Genomic DNA, 27,189 nt, shown 5'->3' on the forward strand with positions numbered 1-27,189 from the left:
AAAGTATTTAAATAATCAAATTGTCCTTTAACCTCACTTCGCTGTCCAATTTGATATTGTGATGTTTAATTTCAATGGACAACTTGAGGTATAAAAGCACCTAGTTGGTGAACTCTGGATATGGTTTTGGGGATTATCTTGTTTACATCAATTCAAGTGGGAAGTCTCTCCACTGTGGGCTGCATCATTCTCTGAGTGCGGATCCTGTCCTGCATGGAAAGAAGGCAGTACACTGAACACAAATATTCACCCTCTCTGGTCTTTGACTGTGTGGTGGTTTGAGTGAAAATGGCAGCCATAGGCTCATGGCACTGCTAGAAAGGATTCAGACATGCCGACTTGTTGGAGGAAGTATGTCAGTGTGGGTTCAAATGCTCAAGACAGGCCCTGTCTCTTTCTTTCTGTTTCCTGCTCTTCTGGAAAGTAGGGCTATCAGCTACCTCTCCAGGACCTTGTCTGCCTGCATGCCACCATGCTTCCCGCCATGGTGATAGCGGACAACATGTCTGAAACTGTGAGCCAACCACCATTAAATGCTTTCCTTTATAAGAGCTGCTGTGGTCATGGTGTCTCTTCCCAGCAGTAGAACCCTGACTAGGAAGCTGTGTTTGCAATGTGACCACCTGCCTCAGGATCCCGCTGTCATGTCTTGTTAGGGTTTTCCATAGATATATATTTCTATCCACCTTTACATCAGATATCCTTGCAACACAACGATGGTCCCTTCGGCTCATTTCCTGTTGCTGCTCTTCTGTTGCTGGTGCAGCATCAGAAGTCACGGCGTCACATGGTGCTGCAGCTGGATTCCAGGAGACAGCTGTTGCTTGGAGAGGCTGTCCTGCCAATACCTGTACCTGAGGACTGATGAGAAAGAACCTGGAAAGAGGTCTCAACACAGGAAGAAGGAAACGTTCCCACAGCTCTAAACCTTCCCTGGAACTGGCAATGGTCATGTTTGTAAATTGGAACACAGTCGACAAAGTAGCTAGTGTAACAAGAGAATCACCTGTATCACCATTTCAAGTTACTGAGGAGGGAAGTTGACATCCTCCCAGAGATGGGACAAGATCTTAACCAAAGTACACAAATGACCATCTCTAAGAAAGAATGCAGAATTCTGGGCAATTTGTAACCCAGACAATAGCCTCTCCCTGCCGTGCATAGGAATATTTGTCAACCAACTTTTGACTTTTGAACAGTGTTTACAGCAGGGCTTATCTCCATGAAGTAATAACCATCATGTATTCTGTATTATACTCAGCCCTCTGAAGTTAAAAACCATTCTTGAGTGATCTTAAAGTGATCAAATATCCTCTCATTAGTTTTGTACAATCTTTAGGATTCATATAGGAATTTCCATGTAGTGGTTTCTTTTCTCCAGAATAAATTTATGGTTAGAAAAGAACTTCTGATTTAGTTGGTTGAAATGACCAGAGTCCAGCAGAATGAAAATGTCACTGATGTTCCTCTTCAGAGCAAAGCTAAGGAACGCGTGGGCAGCCAGAGGGATGAGTAAAGCTCATCTTTGTGTACATGGGTGACCTTGAGGCCTGGAAAACTGTGGCAGGTGGGGCGTACAACGGGTCTTAGGGTCGCAAAGCGAAGGCGATGAGATAGACTTTGTGTGTTTACAGCAGGAGACACTGTAAAATGGCTTATAATGGCTGACACTAGGGAATCCCAAAGGTCAGTTAGGATCAGGGGCCAGATCTCGGTGTGTGGTTCAGTCTAATGTTGCTATGGACACAAAGAATTATGAGCCACACAGAGAGGAACAATTAAAACTGATACATTGAAGGACAGCAAAGATCACACCAGGTACAAGGAAACTCACTTAAGAAATCAATCTAAATCCCCCTGTGGGGTACACCCTGTTCCTCATGTTGTCTGAAATCCTGGTGCCTAGAAGGAAGCTGTCCCTAGATGACAACGAACTATGAAATCACAGAAGGTTAAACACCCAGTAGGTGCTGCCATGTGACAAGTGGGGGACCAGGCTGCATTTCCTCTGACGCCTGAAGTGTGGCTGGTGTGCACACACCCATGCTTGGCCTCTGCTGTCTCCCTCAGGTGTGATTTATATTCTGCTCACCTCCACCAAGGCTCCCACGAGGCCTGCAGCTACCTGCTTGGACGTATCTTTCCTCACTAGTATTCTGAAAACGCGATTGCCTGCTCTGCTTAGTCAAGACCTTTCCCAAGATGTCCTTCTCCCCTTTAAATACTGGGAGTTTGAATAATCCAACTCCAAGTTGAGGATTACAACACTCTATATGATGAATCAGAACCCAAAGATCTAGATTTAATTTTAATTTTTGTCAGTGAAGGTAACTAAAATGTTTAAAACACAATAACACAATTCTACATCATTTCATCTTTGGGTACTTTTAATGGTATTTCCTCGTGGGGCTCTCACGGCAAATATGTTCTATGACAGAGAAAAGGGCCAGAAAAGGATGGGATGCGCCTGCTTCTCAACACTTGTCTTCATGATGGAATGAACCTGAGTTCTTCACAAGCTTCTAGAAGATGTCCTGTCTTTAGTGGCATGGAAGGATTTGGACTTGGAGAGCAGTACCGAATACTGGATGAAGTTCTCCACCAGGCACGAGAGTGTTTTGGGACATTCTCCCACTTTTCCCAAGGCTGTGTTTTTTCTAGACCCTTCCTTAACAAAAGATTGAGGACTCAGACACCACTGGCTTCATAAAGCCAAACTTTAGAGTGCCGTAATTCCTAGGTCATTGCATTATCCTAGAGCCTAATTCAAGGTTTGGTAAAACTCATTTCTATAAACACAGGCTTCTTGGTAAATTAAACAATCCACTGGTTTCTAGATCTTTGTAGTCATGTCTTCTTGGCTCCCTTTGCTTGTGTTTGATCAGAATAATTTGTTGTCTATGACAACAAGATGTTTATTTTTAATTTATTATTGCAATTTTCTTAAGGTGCTTTGTGAATAATAATAAAAAGAGTAACTAATTGTAGCTAGTGTTGGCATGGATATTGCAAATTGGATCTTTTAATAAAGCACTACTGAGAGGACTAAATATACAATTCTAATCAAAAGTATTAAACGTGTGTATTCAATGCCCCAGTAAAGTTTTGAAGCATACCATAAAGAAATATTTCTGAAAACTCATAAAGATAACTGACACTACATTAGCATTTTGTAAAATAACAATAAAAATTTAACTAAAACAGGAAATGAGAAACCCCAGCTAAATGATAAAACAGGAATTATAAAATGAAAGAAAATCATGAATAAAAATATTATGAAAATTCTTCACAGACTTTTAAATGAAAAAAAATCATGTGCTGTATACTCATATTTAAAATTTATTTTCTTCTCCTACAGTGTTTACCAATGAGATTGTACATAAGAATTATTGATAGATGTTCTGTTTTATGAGTTTGCTGGTTCTTGCAAGCATGTTTTGTAAGCATAATAGGAATTAGGAAATAAACTCTAAAAATCACATGTTTTGCCTGGAAATATATAGGCCTCATTTCCTGAAGCATCGAGGCTTCTCCATCCACTGTGCACTTTGTGTGTGCTCCATGGTGGCTTGGGCAGAGCTTTGCCCGTTCAGAGTCTCTAGAAAATTTCTCACTTACTCAGGCATGTTGGTCCTAGTTGAAAATTGTCTTTACTCTGCACGGTGCTAGATAAGATATTTCAAAAGTATTTAACTTTATTTACCTCAAATACAAAAATGTTTTTATGGATGTTGAAATACTTCTGAAAGTCCTTTATTAAATAGTAAACATGTCAAAAATCATTACTATCTGAGCAGAAATGCTTCTATGAAAACGACTAGTCTCTTCTTTTTACATAATAAAAAATAAAATAAAAAGAAATAGAATAATTCTGTCTTACCATCCCTTCACTGGCTCAGGCAATAAGAATGTGCTAGAAATCTTCCATTAGCTTCCAAGGTCAATAGATGTTGTACTTCTATAATCCAGTCAATTTGCCATAATTGAGATAAAATAGCTTGTTCTAAGAAACCAGATGATCTTTTATACACTTAAAAGATTGTGCTGCCTCTGTGTGTGTGTGTGTGTGTGTGTGTGTGTGCCTGTGTATCTCAGCTCTGCTGTTGAGTCAGCACATGCATGCATACTCACACAGATACACACAGGTTTGCACATATACATACAGAGACAGACAGACAGACACACACACACACACACACTTGTAGAATGAATGATAAAATCTGAGAGACAGATAATGAGGATCAACCCAAAAACCAGAAAAGCAAAGCAGTCAAGCCACTAGAGAAGTCTTATCTTTACCAAGGTTGGGTGATCCCAGACTAAATAGATTAAGCAGACAAAACAGACTAAGCCTCTCTCTCCTCTCATTTTATATTCCCTCTAGTGCTGGAATTAAAAGCATATGACTCCCTAATACTGTCAGTAAAGGTATAGGCCACAAACACATAAATTTGTTTCTGCATTAATCTTGAGTAGCCCAGGGTAGCCTTGAATTCACAGAGATCCATCTGCCTCTATCTCCCAAATACTGGGATTAAAGGTATGTGCCACCACTGCCTGACCTCTAGCGGCTTAGCTTTGCCTTTCTTATCTTTAGGTAAGCTTTATTTATTAAAACATAAGTAAAATATCACTATACACACATACTCACAGAGGTGCACAAACACATGGCCACACACAGAGAGATACACACAAAGAGAGACAGAGACAGTTTCTTTCTCTCTCTCTCTCTCTCTTCTGTTATTAGATGAAAGTCCAATCTGAGAAAATATTTTCTAAACCAATATCTTTTGTTATAAAAATAGTGGATGTAAATCAAACCACTTCTCTTATCCTCCAAACATTAGTTATCTGACTAGGCAAAAGAAACAATACCAAACACATTATGATGATGATGGTGGTGGTGATGGTAGTGGTTTTTTTTTTTTCAAGACAGGGTTTCTCTGTAGTTTTGAACCTGTCCTGGAACTTGCTTTATAGACCAGGCTGGCCTCGAACTCACAGAGATCTGCCTCCCTCTGCCTCTAGAGTTCTAGGATTAATGGTGTACGCCACCATTGCCTAACTCCAAACATTATTTTTAAGAGTGGCCAAATTAAAGACATAGTTTTTGCCTGCTAGGATTTTCAAAACATGCGTGCACAGAGTTGCATTTAATCACTCGCAAAATTGTTATAAAAATTCAAAACGATTTCATAATAAAAATAAAATCTTTCATAATAATTATTTGCTTTCTCAGAATATTTAAATGACTCATTTTCAACTACTGACAATCTATGTATTTTTGCAGTGACAGTTCTTTTGTTTTCTTTTTTTTATTGAAACTAGATTGCTCTCTCATACAATACATCCCAACCACAGTTTCACCTCCCTCCACTCCTCCTAGCTCCCTCTCACCTCTCTTCTTTCCCAGATCCCCTCCCCCTCCATCTCCTCTTCAGAGAAGATCAGGCCGCCAAACAGGACAAAACAAGGCACAATAAGACAAGGAGAAAACCTTTATATTGAAGCTGAACTAAACAACCCAAAAGGAGGAAAGAGTCTCATTATAAAAATATTTGCTAATTATCTGATAAGACAAATGTTTAAAGTGCTTTAAAAGTAAGACATGCCATTAGCACTTTGGTGGTTCCCTGATATATGAACTACTGCATATAGAGTGTCAACAATTTAATCATATATTTTACTGGAACTGATATCAATCAGTTTATGCCACATGATGCTATTCAAAAATAATATATCAGATCTGAAACCATTACAGTGAAGCGAAGATCAACAGCATATGTTAAAAATACAGCAGTTTTTTCAACCACAAACCTTTAACGACTAAAGACCTTTCAAGTGCTCAAAACAGAATATGCATTTTGAACTACTTCATATACGACTTGACAAATAATCATCTTTTCACTGAGGTTTGTTTCTAAAAATGCTAAAAATTAACTAGTTTTCATGATTTTTAAATTGTTATCCATGTTCTCTGCAGTGACCATAATTAACCAGGCAAATTAATGAGAATATGCTCATTCATATGAATTGACAACTGCTCAGGGTAACTTACTAATATTAAAAGATCCTCTTAATAAAATAGAAGCAAAAATTAAATGACAACTGTTGTGGAATCATCAACCCCCAGAATAATGTTCTTGTTTCCAGAGAATATTTCCATATTCTAAGAATGGCCAATCTATTCATTCCTTTTCAGATTTCTCTGGAAAAAGCCTCCCAAACCAGCCCAGCTTGGTCCTTCCTCTGTGATTCTACAACCAGGACTTGACAATGAAGATAATGAAGATGAACCCGTGATACCAGCAGCTTCCAGAAGTAAAGTCAAGAATGCTGAGCAGGGGCTGGGCAATCACCTAGTAACTAATCCATCCCGCATTTTCTCACCATTACTGAATTTTCTTTATAGAATTTACCATTCTCGTAGACTATAAATATGGTACAAATTGTATCATACTGTATTACACAAGCCTCCAATTCATGTTTTAATGTAGCCTGTATTGTCTAAATTAGAGCTGCCAAACATCAGTTGTTGGTAAAAACCTGAGAGGGCTGTCTGTATTCTACCAGTGAGGGACATCAGGGTGTTACCAGCTTGTGACCACGTAGAGAGGTCTGCAGATGAACCTCATCCTGCGCCCTCCTGAATCCTGAGAAGATGCTCATGACTCTCTGTGCACTTGAGATACAACTACCACTTGACAGCCTTTCCTTGGTGTTCCATCAGGGCTAACAGGAGAAACATGGCTTCCTGCCTCTCCTTCCATTCTATGCCCTTGCAATTGCTTGGGTGTGCATAGACATCAACTTGAAAGCAGCTATTTTCCACTCAGTCTGGATGTGTAACTCAAATTGGGCATGTTAAACTATTAATTTGCATTCTATTCAAAACCCCTTTACAATTCAGTTATGAAACACAGTAAACAACATATAACTCTAACTTGGGGGAACTGTGTGGAGAGCTGGACCCCATAAAAATAATGGTGACTTTATACAATAACTCTTGACCTTGCGAGGTAAATACAAGAACCAAACAGGGCTGACAGGGCAGTTGAGCATCCTGGTGCATCGAGTGCCAGACAGGCTATTAACTCAAAAGCCATGGGTACCACTACCTTTAATGACATGTGAATGTTAAAGAGAAAGAAAATACATCATGCTAATTCATCCTCTGATTGCTCATTAGTAAAGACATTTGTATAGTTTTATTTAAAAACATTGTTCCTGTGAAATTTCTCGTTACTGTTTTCCTTTGTTATTTCCATAATAAAGGAATATCATGTTTTCTTCGTTGTCAAATAAATGAACACTTTTTCGCAAAAGTTGTTTTCGTACATTTTAATCTATTGATGGGAAAATTAAAAACTATATGAGAACGAAAGGGGGTGTTTATTAAATTTTCACTGATAGGAATCTCTATTTGACACTCTCAATTTCTTTGTCTGAATCTGGTAAAGAAAAACTCATTAACTGAGATCAGAAAAGCCACAGCAGCTGTGCACAACACAGACTCTGAAAAAGATGCGATTTGTGTTTATTTTTAATCACGCAGGTACTGATTTCATGAATATTTCTACTTTCTTTTAGCCTGTTACTTTGAGAGACTTTTGCTCATAAAAGTAAAATTGTCCCCTTTTGTGTGTTTAGTTTTGAAAGTAGGAAGTTGAGTCCTGCAGTGAAGACCACTCGGGAGAGCCAAGCTCCCTTCCTTGGCTTTACTAAGTCAGCTGTCATCAGGGTTTAGAAGAGCTACCAACTAATAACAGTGAAAACAAAGTTTTGGGTGAATTAGAATATAATCTTAGCAATTCACAGATGATAAACCGGGCAGGAATATTAAATTCTATCTGGATGCCTGTTGTCAACTGTCCTCATAACTCAGATGTACCAGACTGAAAAATTAAGTGTTAACTGTGCTAAGCTTTTGTGTCCAGAAACCATGGGGCATCCTCTCTTAGCTATGGTTCTATTGTAGTGAAAAATTACCATGCCCAAGGCTGCTTACAAAAGAGAGCATTTCATTAGGGGCTTGCTTATAGTTTCAGAGAGTTCATCTATCCTCATCATGGTGGGCAGAATGGTGACAGGCAGGCAGGAATGACACGGGAACTCACATCTGATCTTGAAGTTCCAGGCCAAGAGTGAGAGAGTGAGGCTGGGCCAGGTATGGGCTTTTGAAGCTTCAAAGTTGACCCCCACTGACATGTCTTCTCCAACAAACCTACACCTTCTAATCCTTCCTAAATGGTTCCACTAACTGGGAACCAAGCATTCAAACATACGAGTCAATGGGGCCCTTTTCATCCAAATCACCATACCTCCCAATGATATTATGGGGGAAACAGGGAGGCTCTCCTTAAAGCAGCATCCTATAGATGGTGGGAAGTGGTCCTAGGAATCTTGTTAAAAGTCACATGCGTAGTTGAATTTTGTCCAGCATTTTATCCACTATTCTAAACTTACTTCCCAAGGAGAAGGCATAGAGCAGAAAACCAAAACTACAGAGATATGATGGCAATGGACTTTCTTCATAAATCGACAAGGTCCCATGTGGATGGTTTCTCAGATGGATGCAGACAGAATTACCTAGTTCAAGCCACAACCTTGCCAGAGGCCAAACTGCAGACTGGCCCCAGGCTGGTGTGTCTTACCCTTCCTTTCTCTCTACACTGTGGCATTAGCCATTTTTACAGAACAATTTATCTTTCAGCTGAGCTTCAACTTAAAAATCATGTATTAATAAGCAAGAACTGCCCTGCCTCTGACTTAAGTTGGAAGTTAACACGCGAGCATGATTGACTTGTGACTAATATGTTATGGCCATGCTACTAATTTATGAATTACTTGTTACTAATTATTTGACCTTTATCCCACACAAAACAAGATGTCCTTCCATGTGGTTAGGGCAAACAGCTTCAGTACCTAACATTCCAGGCATGGACGTACCCAAGGACATCAAGGATCAAGGGGTTCACACGGATGATCCACTCAATAGCAAGTTCTTTCTCAAGGACCTCTATAGAGCTGTGAGCCTTTATATATACTGGGAGCCTTTCAGGGGTCTGTGTAGGTAAATCCTGATTTAGTGGGGTTTAACCCTCTCAATACATGCTGTCATTCTATGAAAATTTCTCTGATCTTGCACATTAATTACAGTTTTATTGGGTCAAGTTTGCACATATAATCAGCATGCAAGTTGGGGTGATGGGTGCTGGTGGGTTGGGGTAGGTCATCACTGTCTTTCCCTCCAGTGTGTTTCCACTTGAGTGTTGCCTTCATACCCTTTTATCCCAATCGTCTGCATTTACAAAGTGTTCTAATGACATTTTATACTGAATTAGTCCCATGCCTCAGAGTGAAATAGCATCTTGTGCTCCCAACTACTGGAGGTCAAGAGTCGTCACAGGCCTGTAATCTTTAGTCATTCTTCGCCCTACAACAAGCGTTTCTGACATCAGGACAGGGCCTGACCACGGCCTCCTGAAGATCCTACCACACTGTTTTCTGGTTAACCCAGAGAGCAACCAGATACACAGGCAGCTGACTCCATCTTTCTGAAGGAGATGCAGAGAGCTTTTGATTGGGTCGTTAATGTTTCTTAGCTTTTTTAATGTCCACACTCTGGATTGTCTTGGATGACATGGGCTCAACTAAAAAAAAAAATGCCTTAAAGAAAATTATTTGCTCAGAATTTTTTTTCACAAGTTTGTTTTTCAGAGGAGCGGCCTTTTTTTTATTACTCTGTGGTTCATAAAGCTTCAGCTTAAACTTTCTTTTCATATTTAATGCACAGAGAAAAGGTGACACTCAATAGAAAGTTGGAAGTAGTTGCTGTCTGCTGATGGGAGCATGGTAAAAAGCCAGCTTCCTGTGCTTGCCGTAGCTGTCTCGGAATTAGAAATTAAATATTAATTTTTGTCTCTCCCATCCTTTTAATCTCTATTCATGTAATTAATTTCCTCTTGCTGTCTTGTGTTTTTAAATTCCAACCCTTCTGTATGTTTTAACAGTTTACTAGAAATAACTATAAAACATTCAAAAGATGATTATGCATAAATCTGAGTAGATGAAGGTATTCTAGTCATGAGTATTTCATGTCAGCCACGGCCCTGCATGGAAAGCTTGTGTGGAGATGAGTCTCTTGCTGGCTGATGCTGTTTCACGGCCTGGTATACTATACCGTTAGGACTAGGTCTATACAAATTAGCTGCAGATTGAAATTTCTGCACCAGAGGACTCCACCATCCAAGGAACACTAACCAAGAGCCCCTTTAGAGACAAGAAAAGAACCAGCAAGCTTTGAACCCAGGAAATCTCTGAGTGCCCTAGGACAGCTCCAGTAGCTTGCTGCCTGTGCCCAGGACTACCAAGGCTCAGAGTCTTAAGGATCCCTTACTAAAGCAGGCAGAGACAATGGAAACCTGAGCCAAGCTCACGGGGCGCTTGCACACTCACAGAGGCAGCCTTAGCCACACCCACAGAAGGAGACTTAGTCCCGCCCACAGAGGCCTACTTAGCTCTGCTCACAGTCACATATTTAAAAGGAGCAATTGCACATAGACTGCTTTCTTTATTTCACCATTTTTCTCCTGTAAGCACAATTTTAAAATCTCGTTTATTAAATATTCATCATTCATAGATTTATTCATCTCATATATGCCTTCTATCTATTCTCTTGGAGTCCTACCTTCCAATAAAGAGCATTATTGCAAGAAACCCATGGATGTGTTTGCAATTTAAATATTTCAATACATGCTAAACTACACACACACATGCACACACACACACACACACACACACACACACACACACACGAATTTGGCGGAGTCTGAAACAAAGCAGATCCTCCCAGGGTCTAATGAATAGGTGGAGGAATATTTGAGGAGAGCAATTTTGAATAAAACGTGGGGTTGGTCTGTCTCTTGTCCTCCACGTGGTGGTGTTGAAATTACTTCTGCCCAGCTGGGCTCTAATTACCACTAATTGAACGCTCTGATATTGGTATAATAGACACATTGTGGAGACATCACATCCGTTCACTGGTCGCTAATGCTCTAAGGACAGTAGGTACTTAAGGGAAGCATCTGTCATTTTTGGAGTTCTATCCACAAACTCTCCCCAGCGCTCCCATTAGCTTTAATGAAAGGAACAAGAGACAGGGTGAGACGGGGCAGGGAGAGCAGAGGAAGTGAGTATTCTATTCATGAAAGCGCTGGATTGCTGCTACAGGTCCCACTGCTTGGAAGCCAAGCTGGCTCCTTGAAGCTCATACTTTACAGCAATGAGGTGATGAGGAAAACATCTATGTGAACACCTGGGCGCACAGAGTCCCCTCCAGATGTGCAGAGTGGGGGGCTGTGCAGTGCCCATGACGGTGTGGCTGGACTCCGGAACGAAACGTGCAGCCTGCCCTCATCCCATCTGGTAACAGGAGTCACTGTTAAGTACTTTGAGAAACAACAACTGTGAAGTGCCCATAAAATGCAGGACATGTCAGGTCAGAAACTCGGGACATCACCTTCCCTGAAAGCGGAACGCGGAGGCTTCTGGTGCTTTCTGCAGGCAGTAATGGATGTCCCATGCTGGTGTCCCTCATTAGCTTGCTATTATAGGCTCTGAAAGAATGACTAATGAGTGACACAGAAGGCTCTGGCAAGGCTGCAGAGGCTCCAGAGAGAGAGGACTGCGGTCAGCAAATCTGTATATAACTCGCATGGTGGAGTGTGTGGTGTCAATCACTCTCATGGGTGGGTGGGGGCTTCATGAGAAGGGTCAGCATCTGCACCACAAGTGGGGGGCTTGCCAGACCCTGAGTGAGCCAGCAGCTTGGTAATCTTGGCTTGCTAGTCTCCCAAACAAGTCAGTACTTTCAAATATCTAGCCCACTGTTGTCTGTTATACAGGTCTGAGCTGCTCATGTTCCCGGAAGTCACAGATGAACCTAATTAGTGTACAGAAAGGTTCTCTGCAAAATGACTGACTGCCTTCACTAAAATAGCACCCAGACATGGCCTGTACCTCCTAGAGTTCACATATTAAAAGCAGAGAAAGCACCTCCCTGGTATGCTCTGCTCATGGACCAGAACCTAGTATTATTACTACTAATACCCTATCCTCTTAAAGAACAGGTAATTTGTGAACAAAAGATTTTCACATACTCTCTAGAATGGGAAGAGCTATTCAGAAGTATGTCAAGTACCAAGAAATATTGCTGAGAAAGAATACCCTATTTATTATGTGCATCGTAGTGCCTACAGACTGACTCGGACACTGGAGCATTGTAGAAGGCCAAGGAGAATGGGTGAGGAACAGGAATCAGAAAGGAGCAGACGATAGAGAAAGACAAAGGGAAAAGAAAAGAGAATGAGTCACAAGAATAGAGGGTTATAGCCTCCATTCTGTTGCTTCTTTAGCCATCAAAGACACGGTGATACCATGTCACTTCTCTTCCTAATTGATAACCTCAGATGAATATCAAGTCCCTTTTGCAAATAGAGAAGGAGGCTTGGAGAGTTTGTCATACCAAAACAGCACAGTGTGCTGAGTGGTTGGAATGGACCCCAAATCCAGGTCTTTTAGCTCCTTTCTCTGGAAACTCAGTTTTAAGTATTCTGAGCCTTCTTCCAAATCTAAAAAGCACCACATATATTTTCTCTGCAAAGACTGTAAGCCCTTCCGGAAATGATACGCAGGCTATGGAAAAAACTGCCCATGATACCCACAGATAGTAAAAAGAAACTTTAGATTCTTAACATCTCTTTTGTTTCCTTCCCTCCCATGCTTCTCCCACTGCAGGATGCTCCACAGCCCGTCCTCTGCCTGGCTTGGGTCACACGGAGTGCTGTTATGGCAAGCTCCATGATTCAAGCCAAAAACATGGGTGGATGCAACTGGACAAGGGAGTCAGCTGCAGCTTCGGGCCACAGAGGTTCAGAAATATCAGGCCAGGCAAGGATCAGAGAACACTACAGCACAAACTGTGCAGGGGACCACCTCATGATGGCAGAGGGACATATGACTGGTGGTTTGGAAGAAAATGGCCCCCCAAAGGGAGTGGCACTATTAGGAGGTGTTGCTTTGTTGGAGTAGGTATGGTCTTGTAAGAGGAAGTGGTTACTCTGGACCTGGGCTTTGAGGTCTCCTTTGCACAAGCTATGCTCAGTGTGACACACAGTACACTTCCCAGTGCCTGTGGATCAAGACGCAGAACTCTCAGTTCCTTCTTCATCACCATGCCTGTCTACGTGCTACCATGTCTCCAGCCATGATGATAGTGGACTAAACCTCTGAAACTGTAAGCCACCCAAATTAAATGTTTTCCTTTATAAAAGTGTGGTCATGGTGCCTCTTCACAGCAATCGAAACCCTAAGACAGTAGCACCAAGTTGTGCACCCTAGTGTCTCCACGGAATATCACCTAGGAGCCCCATTCACTGCATGAAATCCCAACCCACTGCCAGGAGAAAACTAAGGCTCTGACTGAGTAGATATTCTGCTGTGTAGAGTGTTCGCTTCTAAAGCACTCGATGGTTTTGGTTCTGAGCTGATAAGTCTGGACAAAGCGGCATACATGTCTCCCGGGTGCAATATAGCATTAAATATTAACCAAGTTATTTTGAATCCAGTGCTAACTACAACAAGGAAGCACCGAAGCCAAGCATACAGTTTGCTTTTTCTCAGTTAAAATGAGAAAAGCTACACCAAGAAATCAGATTGAAAACATTGCTTCCAGAGTGATAGAATGATTTATGGATTTAGGGCTCGGTGTCTGTACTATACACATACACATCCGCATACAGATGTGTGATATACGGTGTCTGTTTATATATGTGCTTTTATGCACGTTTTCATGGCTGTGAGGAGTGCACGTAGGTTTACCTGTGGACTGTGTGTGTATGCGTGTATACCTACACACATGGGTGCCTCCACATGCATATGAAGTAAGCAAATGAGATGATGTAGAGGAGACAAGGAAGTAGATCACAAAAAAAAACGTGAAATAGGGAAGATGTGTTTAAAAATGAGTTTCTCAAGGGAAGCCTTTTAAAATAACACAGGTTAGATTGGTGAGGATTCGGTGGGCTGGAGTGGATACGGTAGAATAATTGACCCCACAGGTGCCTCTGCTTTTCTTTTTGTCATTCTGATCCTGTTCTGAACTTTGGGAATGTGGTGGCTTTATGTGCCTTAGGTGGGCCATCATGGAAGGTAAACCACAGACCCCTTGTTTCTCGATAAGGAGTGATGTATATTAATGGATTATTCCTATCCCTTCACACCATTTGTGGTACTGTAGACGGTACCTAAGAAATACTGGTATTAATTAAAAAATTGATGTTCTATTTTGTGTATTAGAAAATCCCCTGCCATGTACAATGAGAAATTTTCTGAGAATATTGTTTTCACAGCAGGGATATCCATTTCTTTCCATTGGGGGTACCTAATATATTCTTTTTAAATAAGAAGTGAGCAAGTACACATACATACCTCCATGCCTTCTTCTCATGTCTCTCTACATCTTGCACATGTAAGCACCTGTGAGTTCTCACACAAGAACACACACACATGCATACACACACACACACACACACACACACACACACACACACACTGATCTGCTCCATGGTTAGACATGACTTGCACACAACTGCTCACTCCGCTCCTTTGGTTTGATAAACCTTATGCCTCTACAGTTGCTCTTTCCTGATCTCCATTCCTGTCTTGACCTTAAGATTCTTCTCCCATTTGGGGAGAATCCAGGAACTGTTTGTTGCTAAGCTTGAGTCATGGGTCGACCTGCTCATCAAACATATTTTCTTCCCCAGAGCATCATGGTCTCTGCTGTGATAGATAGAAATAATTCTGTATAAAACAAAACATTTTGGGCATTTTTTTGGTTTGAGTAATTACCCAGTGGTTGTGATATGCTGTGTGATGGAGACAGAGGGTCATCAGCTGAAAGGAATTTAGAACCAGCCACGAGACACACCCTTGGGAGGGTCTTCCAGCCCCTTTCCAGGGAGGTTTAGCTGAGAAAGGGAGATCTACCCTGAAAGTAGTCAACACTATGACATGGTGTTTCTGAGTGAATGAAAACAGGAGGAAGTGAAGACATTATCATCCTTCCCTCAGCTTTCTGACAGTGGCCTCTCTGCAGCCAGCCGCCTCACACACGCCCACTTCAGCTAGAGCGTTCCTCCTTGCAATGTCTTCCTTGTCACCAGGAACTGCACAGCTAAACAAACCTTTCTTTCTTGTCTTTCTTTGGTCAGATACTTTGTCATGGCCACAGGATAAGCAGCTAATGGGAGAGCCTAGAGGAAACTCCCCTGAGGGCAAGCAGCACCTCACTCTGTGCTACCTTGTGAATTTTCTCTAGGATGAACTCAAAAGAAGCAGTTGCAATACTGTGGGCAGGAGTGGGCGGCAAACCTCTCTGGGTTTGGGGCAGGTGAGGGTGAAGGTTCATTGCGGGGACTCTGCTGTTCACTGGAGCTCTGTAACCTTCCTCATTAGAAATTAAACAAACCTCTAGTCAATTATCAATTAAGTGACAAGTTGGATAAACATTGTAGGCATTAATTGACCCTTCAAGAGTTCTTTGAAGCTCACTGGGCTGTTCCAGTTTCTTTGAAGTCTTGTTTCGGCTTCAGCCAGCTGCTGATTAGATTGATTTAATAGTGAAATTGTGCTGGGTTAATGAGAACAAAATAAAGTACATTTATACAGTGTGTTATTTTTCCATGGCGGAGACTCATGACCAGGCCAGGGCAGGAGAGGGCTTTTGTTAGTTACCTACTGGGCGTTACTCTTACTGTACAAAATAACAAATTGAATCAGGGAGGTTCTCCCACAAAAATTGAGAGAGGATTGCTGGAGGGGGATTCCACAGTGTTTCCTTTGCATATCACCTTCGGAATTCTTCATCTAGACAGGCTGTTCATCATTTTGCTAACTGTGCAAACATTGGCCAGCATGGAAAGGCAACATGGAGGCTGGTAACTGTGTAACCTTAAAGGTGACCATGGGGTGTGCAAAAATAAGACTCCGAGCCTCTTAGTGGGCATGGGGCTAAGGCTGGAGATGTGAGGGAAGGCAGGATGGCAGAAGGAATTCTGGCCCCGCCCAGGAAGACCCACTCTGGCAGCTGTATTCTTCCTGGGCAGCCTGAGGTAGGGATACTCATGTTGGACAGGACAAAGTCTCAATGTTTGTCATTGCCCTTCCTTGGCGGTCCTGTGAAGCTGCAAGCATTCCCTGACTCATGAAGAGTTCACCAACCAAACAAAGACTGCCCTTACCCTTCAACCTTACATCTGAAGTTAGAAATTACAGCTGAGTAACTGGGAAATAACATCAATATTCCTTCTTGGTATTTTTAGAGTCATAGAATACCCCATCAGATCACTACAGGAGGATAAAGCCATAGACAGTGTTGCTGCGTTCCTAAAAACATATTTTCTTGAAATTCTATTTTATTCAATGTATTTATTTTATGCGTATGAGTATGTAGGTGCACCATACGTGTGCAGTACCCACAGATGTAAGAAGAGGGCATCAGATCCTTTAGGGATGAAGTTGTAGATGGTTATGATCCACCATGTGGGTTCTAAGAATTGAACCCAGGTTCTTGTAAAAGCAATTAGTGCTCTTAACCACTGAGCCATCTCTCCAGGCCAGTTTTAAAATTTATAATGAAAAACAGAACTAGAGCCTGTTGCAAAGTCAACTAGAAACAGTAGCTCTGTTCTTAAACATCATTAGGAATTCTACCTGAATCTATGAAAATCTAACATAATAATGATAATAATAATAATAATAAATACCTTGGTCAATATGCATACAGGTAGTGAGGTTTAAATCCCTAACACACCCCACAGTTAATACATAAAGAAGAGTCTGGCAAGTAAGATTCACTTCACTGAGGCTGCCTCTACTGTAGCTATGGCAACTTGGAGCAAAGAAATTATAGCGGAGTTGGTAATTTCACTCAAAATGTAATGAAAATAAAGCTAATTCCATTATTATTCTCCACAATTTCCCATGCAGTTTCCTCTTACCATGTCCTTGCTTGTTCATCCTGCCTTTAAAAACAGATTATTGGAAAATTGCACATGTGTGCCCTTGCTGCACTCACAGCCATTAGCACCATCCTCCTGTCTCCGAGGCATAACCTTGTTTTGGAGAAGAGGCCAAGTTCATCCTCCTCCCTCCTTTTCTTGCAATCCTGGGGTGGATAAATCTTCTAAATATACCAATTTGGGCCATTAAACATTTCAGAAGCTGTCACTAAAATTATAGTAAAATAATAGTCTTTTTAAAGATAAGCCAGATAATACACATTTGTATAAGTCTTGAAAGCATGGTCCCAATTATTCTATTTTAAATCTGAAGTGTATTCATGTGGGCTTGATGGTTATTTAAGAAAACCATCTTTTTTCTTTTCAGCCACCACTGAAGAATATCAACTTGATGTGAGTTCCATTTAAAGTAACACTCCATATGGACACATCAAGATAATTCCCTCTGTAATTAAAGTAAGCGCTGAATATCACCAAGCAAAATAAATAAGAAAGCCCTTTGACCCCTCTCACGCAGCATACAATGGTACATGGTTCTTCAGTGTACGTGTCTCCTCAGTTGCAGCTTCTCCGCATTGCTCAGGGGTACTGTGCAGCTGAGAAAAGATGCATCCCAGTCAGGACAGCTCCCCAGAGATGTGCAGCTGCAGACTAAGGTGAGCTAATGAGCCCATGCTGGACTCAGACCCTGAGTTCATGGCTGTTTTCTGGGAACCCTGTTCTATATTATTCTTCTTGTATCCCAGTTCGTGTAACTGAGAAGGTGCTAAGAGTCTGTGGTGGTTTGAAAAGGAATGGTCTCCATGTACACATGTGTTTGAATGCTTGGACCATAGGGAGTGTCACTGTTAAGAGATGTTGCTTTGTTAGTGTAGGCGTGGCCTTGATGGAAGAAGTGTGTCACTATGGAGGAGAGCTTTAAGGTTTTGTGCCTACAAGTTATGCCTAGTGTGGCAGTCTCCTTCTGCTGCCTGGGGATCGAGATGTAGGACTCTCAGCTACTTCTCCAGTACCATATCTACCTGCATGCATCCATCTCATCACCATGGTGATAATGGACTAAACCTCTGAAACTGTAGTCCAGCCTGTTACATGTTTTTCTTCACCAAAGTTGTTATAGTCATGGTGTCTCTACACAGCCATAAAACGCTAACTGAGACAGAGTCCGTAAGGACAAAACCATCCTGCAGGGGTCTTGCATTTCTAAAAAATGGGACCCCATTAGTAATCCTCATAAAGAGGGGGCATGGATGCAACTTCACACAGTCTACACAGGCTATTCATGGAGACAGCCTGGGCCACTAGACAGCACAGTTTATAATTAAAAAGCTTTCAGGGATAAAGTTTCTCCAATCACCGCCCCTCCAACTCTCCTGGAAACTGTCTATATGGATCTCAGGGAACTGAAGGAAGTCTCCCCCATCCCAATCACAGAAATTGGGGTTGTTTTAAAGATGGACAATTTCTACCTGAACAAGGATGCTGTCCACTGTTGTTTGTTGTCCATGGGTTGTGGTAGTTGCACTAGGGAGTGGATGGAAATGAAGGGGAATGGAGGGGAGTAGAGGGGAGCAGAGAGGAAGGGGCAGGAGAGGAGAAGAAAGGGGCCAAGAAGGAGAAGAACCATCTAGGATGAATACAGAAATGAATAAAGAACATTCGGGAGAGGGGAAAGGAGGGATGGGGAGGGAAGAAGAGAAGAAAAAGCGAAGGGAGGACTTGATGGGGAAGAGAGAGGGAAGGGGATGAAGGGGGAAAATTTATCTGTGACAAATAGAGACATCAGTGAAGAAGAGAGGAAGGGAAGGAAGGGCAGAGCAATGATGGAAGAGCATCCACTTTGGATGAATAAGAAAATGCAGGAAACTAGACAATGCTGGTTCCTGAGCAGAACTGAACTCGGGTACTTTGTCTCCTCGGTGTCACCCACACCAGAAGGAGCTGCTCTCTCTGGGGTCACTATCATTTCCCTGGCAACTGCTTTCTCCCTGGGGTCATACTTCATCTCCCTGGCAACTGCTTGGGCTTCACTTTTTTATTGCCATCACTCATGTTGATCCCTGGACTCCCACACATTCTCCCTTTCTTACATCAACTTTGTTTGGCAAAAGCCATCACTAAACTCTATAAACACCAAGTTCATCATTGGGTTCCAATCTCTTTCCCACCCTGACACCTAATAGCCAGGCCATCAGTCAACACCCCATATGCCCAGGTTCTCTAAAGACAGCCAAGTAATTTCTGAGACTCATTCACCACATGGTTTCCTCTATCCACACACTTTATGTAGTTATGAAGTAGTTTTCCATAAAATTACACAGTTAAAGTTAGAAGCATTTTATCACCTGTTTGTAGAACAATGATTTTCGGAAATTAGGCACATGGTTGAAGTTTAATGACTAACTATGTCCCTTGTGAACTTATAAGGCATTTAAATATAGCCTCTTAGGGGCTGGTGCAAGACTACAGAGTTACTGGTAGTGGGACTCACTGGGTTTTCTGTCAGCATCTGTGTTCATATCTTTGATTCTAAGTAATACACAATGCACAAGACTTCTAACAAATACAAGAGGTTGAAGAAGAGTGATTGGTGTCAAAGTCTATACAAGGTGAATAAAAGCATACAGTTCAAGACAGTAGTTGTACGTTTGTTTAAATCGGCACACAGTGACAGGTTTTGCAAAGGCATTTTTGTACTTAGTCTTCCTTGATCCCCATACCATTCTTGCTCCAGTTGTCCCTTGTCCCTTTCCATGTAACCCTCCCATGTTCATCTTCCTACTTTCTGTCACATGTTCTAATACCTTGCCAATGTCTTTTTTAAATACCTTTTAATCCCATCATGCCCTCTTTCTAGTCTCCCAACCTCTGCATTTACACATATAAATTCTATTTATTCATCTTACTGTCTTATGCATGAGAACATTTTGCCTGCATGGATGTCACCTGTGCCAAGTACACACTGAGGCCAAAAGAGAACAGCATCATATTCCCTGGGATAGGAGTTACAGGTAGTTGTGACCCACCATGTGTGTGCTGGGAAATGGACCCAGGCCCTCTGAAAGAGCTACCAGTGCTCTTGACTACTGATCCATCTCTTTTAGGCCCTCATGATAAGCACATGTGCACACGCACACATATAAATGCAGAATTTGTCCTTCTAAGCCTGGGTCACCTTAATTAATGTATTTTTCCAGGTCTTTTTATTTTTCTTTACAGTGAAAAAAATTGCACTGTGTTTCTATACCATGATTCATTATTTATTCATTCAATATCTGTTCATGGATATTCGATTTGATTCCACTTCCTTTGTGCTGCAGGTAGAGCCCCAACAAACATGGATGTGAAAATTGCTCTAGTAGGACTCAGTGTTTTGGGTGTATGCCCGGGTGTCCTATGGCTGTGTTGTAATGAAGTTCTATTTTTATCTTTACTTCTCTAATTGGAATAATATTTAACATAGAAGAAATAAAACTCAAGGGAGGAAAGTACTCATCCATTTGCATGAGCATGAAGCTTCTGGTTCTGTAAAACAAAGTAAGATTGGGTGCAGTGCTAAGGGGTGGTGGGAAATAGGATCTCTCAACAGCAGGTTCCACTTTCAGCTTTGTCATGCTTTCGCCTTTGAGCCAAAGTCACAACTGAAACCCATGGAGATATTTTAACACTTCCTTCACCCAGTCTTCTGCCTGTACACACATGACTGCTCACTCCTGTGACTGTCTCATGGTTCAAGACCCAAACGAGGCAACTGAAACAACTTTCAAGTGCTAGAATAATTCAAATAATTAAAGCAAAAGAAAATCCAACCAAAGACAAGCAGCGTAAAGATATGAAGCAGGAATCAATTCACAAAGACAATGAAAATGGCTTTAAGCACCTCTGCACTTCAGCCAATTAGAGCTATCAAACTGTAATCCTCAGTCTCCTCTCTGAGACACACCCAATAACTGATCTCTGATTGGTCAGTCTCGGTCACACAGAGAGTCTATGCTAACCCTCACAGGTGCTTCTGCAGTTGTGTGAACCTCCTCACAGAGGGGCAGGAACACATGTCCCCATGGCCAAGTTCATCACCACTTTGCAAGAAGAATGAAAATAAACCTCAAAGCCTAAAAACATTCAAATAGAATCAACTGTTTAATCTGTTAAAATAGAATCAATTCTAGATGAAAGTCAAGCCCACAAGGTTTTCCTAAGCTCCTCCTGGGTAGATTTGATTGTAACATGAGAGAAGGGAAGGAAATTAGCGTGTATACAAGTCTTTTTCCATCCTCAAATGCTGCTACAGAGACATCTCAGACGCTAGAACCCGTTATAGCAAAGAATCAAGAGAAAAATTCCACACTCAAGTTGGCCAGTAACTATCCATGGACAGCAAGTGGCAGATTCTCTTTCTCTTGGAAAGAGGCGAAGATCCACGAGAGGTCATGTGACTTCCCCAAACTCACCATATGGACGGCGCTTCTGTTCCGCTGATCTCTAAGAAGTCATAGCCCTCCTCCAGCTGGAAGTCAGTAAAAACAAGAGCGATGGTATCCCCAGGCTCAGCCAGGATGGTCCACGTGCAGTCAGCGTTGTTGTCGTACTCCGAGGGGAAGTGGGGGCTGGATATGGAACTGCTGGTTCCCCGGAGGGTTCCTCCGCAGGCTCCCTCAGCTGCAGGGATCGAAACGAAAAGACAACTGAATTCTCAGAAGCCTGTCGCACACGAGTGTGCTCACAAATGCTCCTATTGACCAGAGACAAATACTTTCTGAATTCGCAATGAAGATAACTTTAAAAGGTCGTTTCTAGGTAATTAATTTAGCTTTATAGTGGATGTACAAAAAGCCAAAGGTTAAATTTCATTTTCAACTCAGTGTCATAGTAGGAGAGTGAATACGACGGACAAGAAAATGGATTTAACACATAGACAAATACCTAAATATGCACTTAGATGCAATTAAGCTTTTCATAGGGAGATGCAAGACAGACCTTGATACTCACTATTTACCGAGTATGGAACTGCACAGTATGTTGACACGTGTAAATATTACTATAAAACTGTCAGCCTTATGTATGAATACATCATATAAATAAATGATCACTAACAAGTCACATAACTGGACTTAAGGTTTAGAATTTATTCTTCTCTGTGGTTTCTTTGTATGCTTCCAAAATGAATGGCATGAATGCAAAACCAGCTGCAAAAACAGCAATACCTGTTTTATTACACTAAATTCATAAAGCACTGCTCACTCCTGGAACTAGAATCCAGCATCAGAGTGGAAGGGACTGAGATGAGCTCATTTCAATTTCACTTTTGAGATGCGCATCCGTGTAATAAATCTAACTGTTTACTGGTCATTCCTCTCCCAGTGTTTTAGAAGGAAATGACTGGTGTTGATCCTAACATTCTTGTATGGCAGTCTACAAGCTGCAGTTTGATGACTGAAAACTCAGAAGCGGGCCTGTTTAGGAAGAGTCCAGCCAAAGTTTAACTAAAAATCTACAGAACAAACTTTAAAACACATTCTTCTGGTAAAGACTGCAGTAACGAGAGGTGACTTGCAAGCTGTGGGAAGAAATTGCAGCACCATGCTTATGGTATGCTTATCTGCTGCAGCTGAGCAGGGGCCCAGCATCCTCCTGCATCCCTCATGCACCATCTCCCATTGTTAAAACATTAAGGACATTCAGAGTTGTCTGTGGAGCTGGTGTTGAGGGATAACTCCACGGCTGTGTGCACTCACTGTGGTAAGAGCACTGTCTTATTATAGCATCTGATTAGTGTGTGGTGATGCCAATTGTAAAGTGATACTCTCTGAAATGACCCCAAATTTCAGGAATGCCTCTTCCTTCCACATGTGGAAAAGAGTAGCAGCTTCTAAAATCCCTTGTGTGTCTACTGTGTGTGTCCTATGTCTAAGAACTCAAACTTGAATGAGTTTTTTGTTCTTAGAATAATACCTCTGGATGTCACTGTGGCCTGCACGTATTTGTAAACAGAAAAAAAAAGTAGCCACAGGGATGAAGAAAAAATGCTATAAGCAAGACAAAAGACAGAAGATTCAACAGGAAGAGAATATAAAAGCAGCCGACAGAGACGAAGACATGTATCATTTTTCTGAATCTCTACTTTTGATTGAGTTTTATATGCTAGGTATTCCAAGATGAAGAGAAAATTGAAAACCACTTATAATTAGACTAACCCTAGGCTAAGCAATTCAAATCTATTATAACTATTTTATTGTGTTTTATTTGTTCTGAGACAAGGTGTCAATATGGAGTCTGAACTGACTCCAAATGCACACTGTAGCTTTAGCCAATTTCCAACCGTGCTACCAGTCTGCAATAGCACTTAACCTGGTAAATTGTGGAACTCTAGTAATCTGACTCAAAACAATTCTGAGAATTTGTCACAAGCCCACAGACATGAGAGTTTAGAAGAAAATGTTTCTGTTATTCCCATAGCACATTTGCCAAGGATGGAGTTTTGATTGTCAGTGGAGAGAAAAAAAATTTATCAACTATGAAATGTTAAGAAGGTTGTAAAATAATAACAAGATCCACCAATTCATGTTAAAGTTAGTCAATTTAAAGAGCTTATTGCACAATATACCAAGTGTAAGACATTTTTGTTTGAAACACAGAGACAAAAATATGAGTTTACAACATTGCAATTTATGAATAGTATGCATTAGAAGATCATAAAATGTTAAGTATTGTGTTCTCACAGTGATATGAGTGGTTAGAGAATTTAAATTTAACAGTTTAATCAGGAATTTGTTTAATTATAAAAATAATCCCAAGATCAATAAATAAATGGATATTGTGGCAAGCTATTCTTGAGATTTTGTTCTAATTAGGATTGGCAATTTTATCTTAAATTTATGAGCAAAATGGACGTGACAATACAATAGATTGTGTTTTTTTCCAATCTACATGTCTTAATAAGGATGTCACAATATTTCACTTCCGTTAAATGAAGCATGAAAAGAAATCAGTAACAACTCCCAGCTAATTTTCATGGAATATATCATGATCCGCATGTCTTGGATTGTTTTCAGACTCCAGGAATACTCCTATGTTTTAAAAACCTATCAGGCTTTGACACCACTCTTGTAAGTCTCCTCTGCAGCCTGTGAGTTAGGATGCTGTCTTATGTTGCTCTCCACCATTCTATAAGATCCAGGGCCATGACGAACTATTATCAGTTCAGCACCACGGACGGTCCCTTTCTGCCTGAGTCATAGGACCACAGCTGAGAACAAGCCTGTGACATCACAGTGAACCCTTCTTGATTGGCTGCACCTGAATGTGGAAGGAGTCAAAACTCCACAGAGCCCCCAAGCTACACGTACAATTATTTGTTTTGAATGCACCCGATAAAGAAGTAAATGAAATTCTGTAACAGCATGAGTGAAGCGAAGACTTTAAGATTGAAAACTTAGAGGTTTTAGTCTTCGAACCACTGGCATTTGTGGCCATAAGGATATTTGTTGTGGATGGCTGCCCTCTGCTTGTAGGAAGCTCACTATCACCCAAGGTGCTGATAAATAATTATCCTGACAGGTCTCAATTGTGACAAGTGATAACTCCAGCATCATTCACATGGGTTATTTGGGGACCCTGCCTGTACAACACACCCAGTAAATTTAATTCATGCTCCACCAATTCTGCTTGGACATGCCAATTATGAGACACAATACCATATTAACATGCTATAGTAACTTTGAGTCAAAAAGAGCTATTAGTTAGGGGATGCTTGACTTATTTATAGTTATTAAAGCGGGGATGATATTCATGGACTTTTCCAATGGTCTGTTTACATTGAGCAATTTGATCTGAGATAATGCAATATTATTTGAAAACTGTTTCAGTTTGATATATTTCACACAATTGCTTTCTGCAAGAAAAAAAATAAAAACTGTAAGAGAACGGAATAAAGAAAGAGCTATCAGATTTTTCTAAGCTAAATTATCTGCCTTTGCTTTGGAAAGACATAATAATGAGCAGAGTGATCAGAGTCCTGTGGTGCATAGTCCTCACAAATGCATCTCTAGCCCTGAGAAATGCATGTGTGGTGGGATCAAAGCTAAATTCCTTCACCGTGGCAATTCAGGTAGAGCTGTGTCTCCTGGCTGAAATGTCTTCTCAAGTGTTGTCTGGGCCTCTAATAGAAACATAGCTCATATGAAAATACGCTGTGTCTTAATACACATTTAATGGATAATTATTATAAGTGAGGCACTAAAAATATTAAGGCTGAATATTTCACAAAGCTAAATCATTCTCACCAACATTTAGATATATTAATATACCAGAGTTTTCTTCATCCCTTAGATGAAATAAAAACACCATCAACAATTTATGGCTTTATTAATAACTTTGTTATGTTTATAGAAATTTGTACTTTGAGTGCAGAAAATATGGCAATCTAATTTTTTTTTAAATATTACTTAAAGCCCATCCCTTCCTTTCTTACCAAAAAAGAACAACTTAGTATCAAAGTTGCAGGGATAATAAATATTTTACTATGAAATTTATTACACGACACATAAAAGAACATCAACTATTTCTTCAGCATTTAGACACCATCACCATAAGATTTCCTCGTGGAAATGTGGCAACATAGCCAAGGGCATGGGTGTGGCTCCCACTCAAGATTTCTGTTGGGGAAATTACTTTTTAAATCTATTATCTATGTTGAATTCCTATACAATCTTTCATTTCAAGAAAAGGTTGACCCCCTAAAATAAGTCTGAATTGCCTGAGTTAATTCAGGCAGGAGACAATATTTTTAAATGACAAACGTGCCCAGCTCTATTGCTTTCTGTGAGTGGGAAATGACTCCGGGTGTCAACGAGGGACACAGATTAGTATTTTCCCTCCTGGAGTTTGGACCTTCTGAAAAGTCTTATTCTCAATTTAAAATGCCCCTTGATAGGTATATGTCTAGTTAAATATCTCCATGTCTCAAAAAACCAAAAAAAAAAATCTCTTTTATGTACACAGTTCAAAACATCAAGCATAATATGGTTTAGAAGACTGACTTTGCCATGTTATGAAGAATTGAAAGCTATTTAATGAGCCACTAAAATAAGGTGTAATGCAGCCGCATTGTACGATCATCTCATGTGTAAACCAAGAGTCTGAAACCAGTTGGAATTTGCCTCATCATTCCTAAATGCTAATTTTACAAAATTAAATATTTGCAAAGGCAAGCACAGTCTGTCTCCTACTTAAAGCATATAGGATGCCTGCTGCTGAATGGTGCCTTCTAGACTTAACAGGGAAGTTGCAGCCAGAAAAATCCAAGAATAGGCCTTGCAGAGCACATTGTGTAAATTTCACAAAACTCTATTGCTACATGAAGAACTAGAGACAATCAATGCTAAGAGAGATTCTGTTTTCTTTGGTGATAAATCCTCCAGGAGGTTATCCAATTCCAAATACGTTCTAATCACACATTCTCTCTCTCTCTTTCTCTCTCTCTTTCTCTCTCTCTCTCTCTCTCTCTCTCTCTCTCTCTCTCTCTCTCTCTCTCTGTGTGTGTGTGTGTTTAAAAATATATATATATATATATATATATATATATATATATATATATATATAACCAGCATGAACTGAATGGGCTCAGTAAGATGGTTGATTTTATATGATATATGCATAAGCATAATAATAACAATAATAATTAAAGAAATATATGAACTTGGAAGTGAGTTAGAGTACATAGGAGGCATTGAAGGAGGAGATAGGGGAAAAGATATAAACATAGTACTAATATATGAAATTCTCAAAAACTTTAGGCTTCACAGAACTTGAAGTCAGATTGCCTAGTATTGAGTTAAGTTGTACTACTTGGTGGTGGATGCTTGGAGGAGTTTGTTACTTTCTCAGTGCTCCACTTTGGTTTACTATGCAATGGAAGCATCGTGTATCCATTCTTGTCTTATTTGAGGGATAAATGAATAATAATGGTAAAGCATTCATTAAGGATTAGACAAACTCTAACTTCCCAGTGTGAACAGAGGTTTCTCCTATTTGTCTCAGTAATGGTGGTCACATTTCAAAGACTCCTTACAATGTCTTGACTCCTGTGCTGACTAGTGTCACCACA

At 40.7% G+C, this 27,189-nt stretch overlaps 1 protein-coding gene across 2 annotated transcripts in view; it reads right to left on the bottom strand.

Moving 5' to 3' along the window:
- Nucleotides 1-27,189, bottom strand: part of Csmd1 (CUB and Sushi multiple domains 1) — a 1,402,422-nt gene that overhangs the window by 645,964 nt on the left and 729,269 nt on the right. For both annotated transcript variants that reach the window (XM_075986282.1, XM_075986281.1), the window contains exon 5: nt 21,536-21,743. In XM_075986282.1, the coding sequence (XP_075842397.1) occupies nt 21,536-21,743 (208 nt within the window). The remainder of the gene's footprint in view (nt 1-21,535; nt 21,744-27,189) is intronic.

This window comes from Microtus pennsylvanicus, chromosome 9 (genome assembly GCF_037038515.1).
Source record: "Microtus pennsylvanicus isolate mMicPen1 chromosome 9, mMicPen1.hap1, whole genome shotgun sequence".
NCBI lineage: Eukaryota > Metazoa > Chordata > Mammalia > Rodentia > Cricetidae > Microtus > Microtus pennsylvanicus.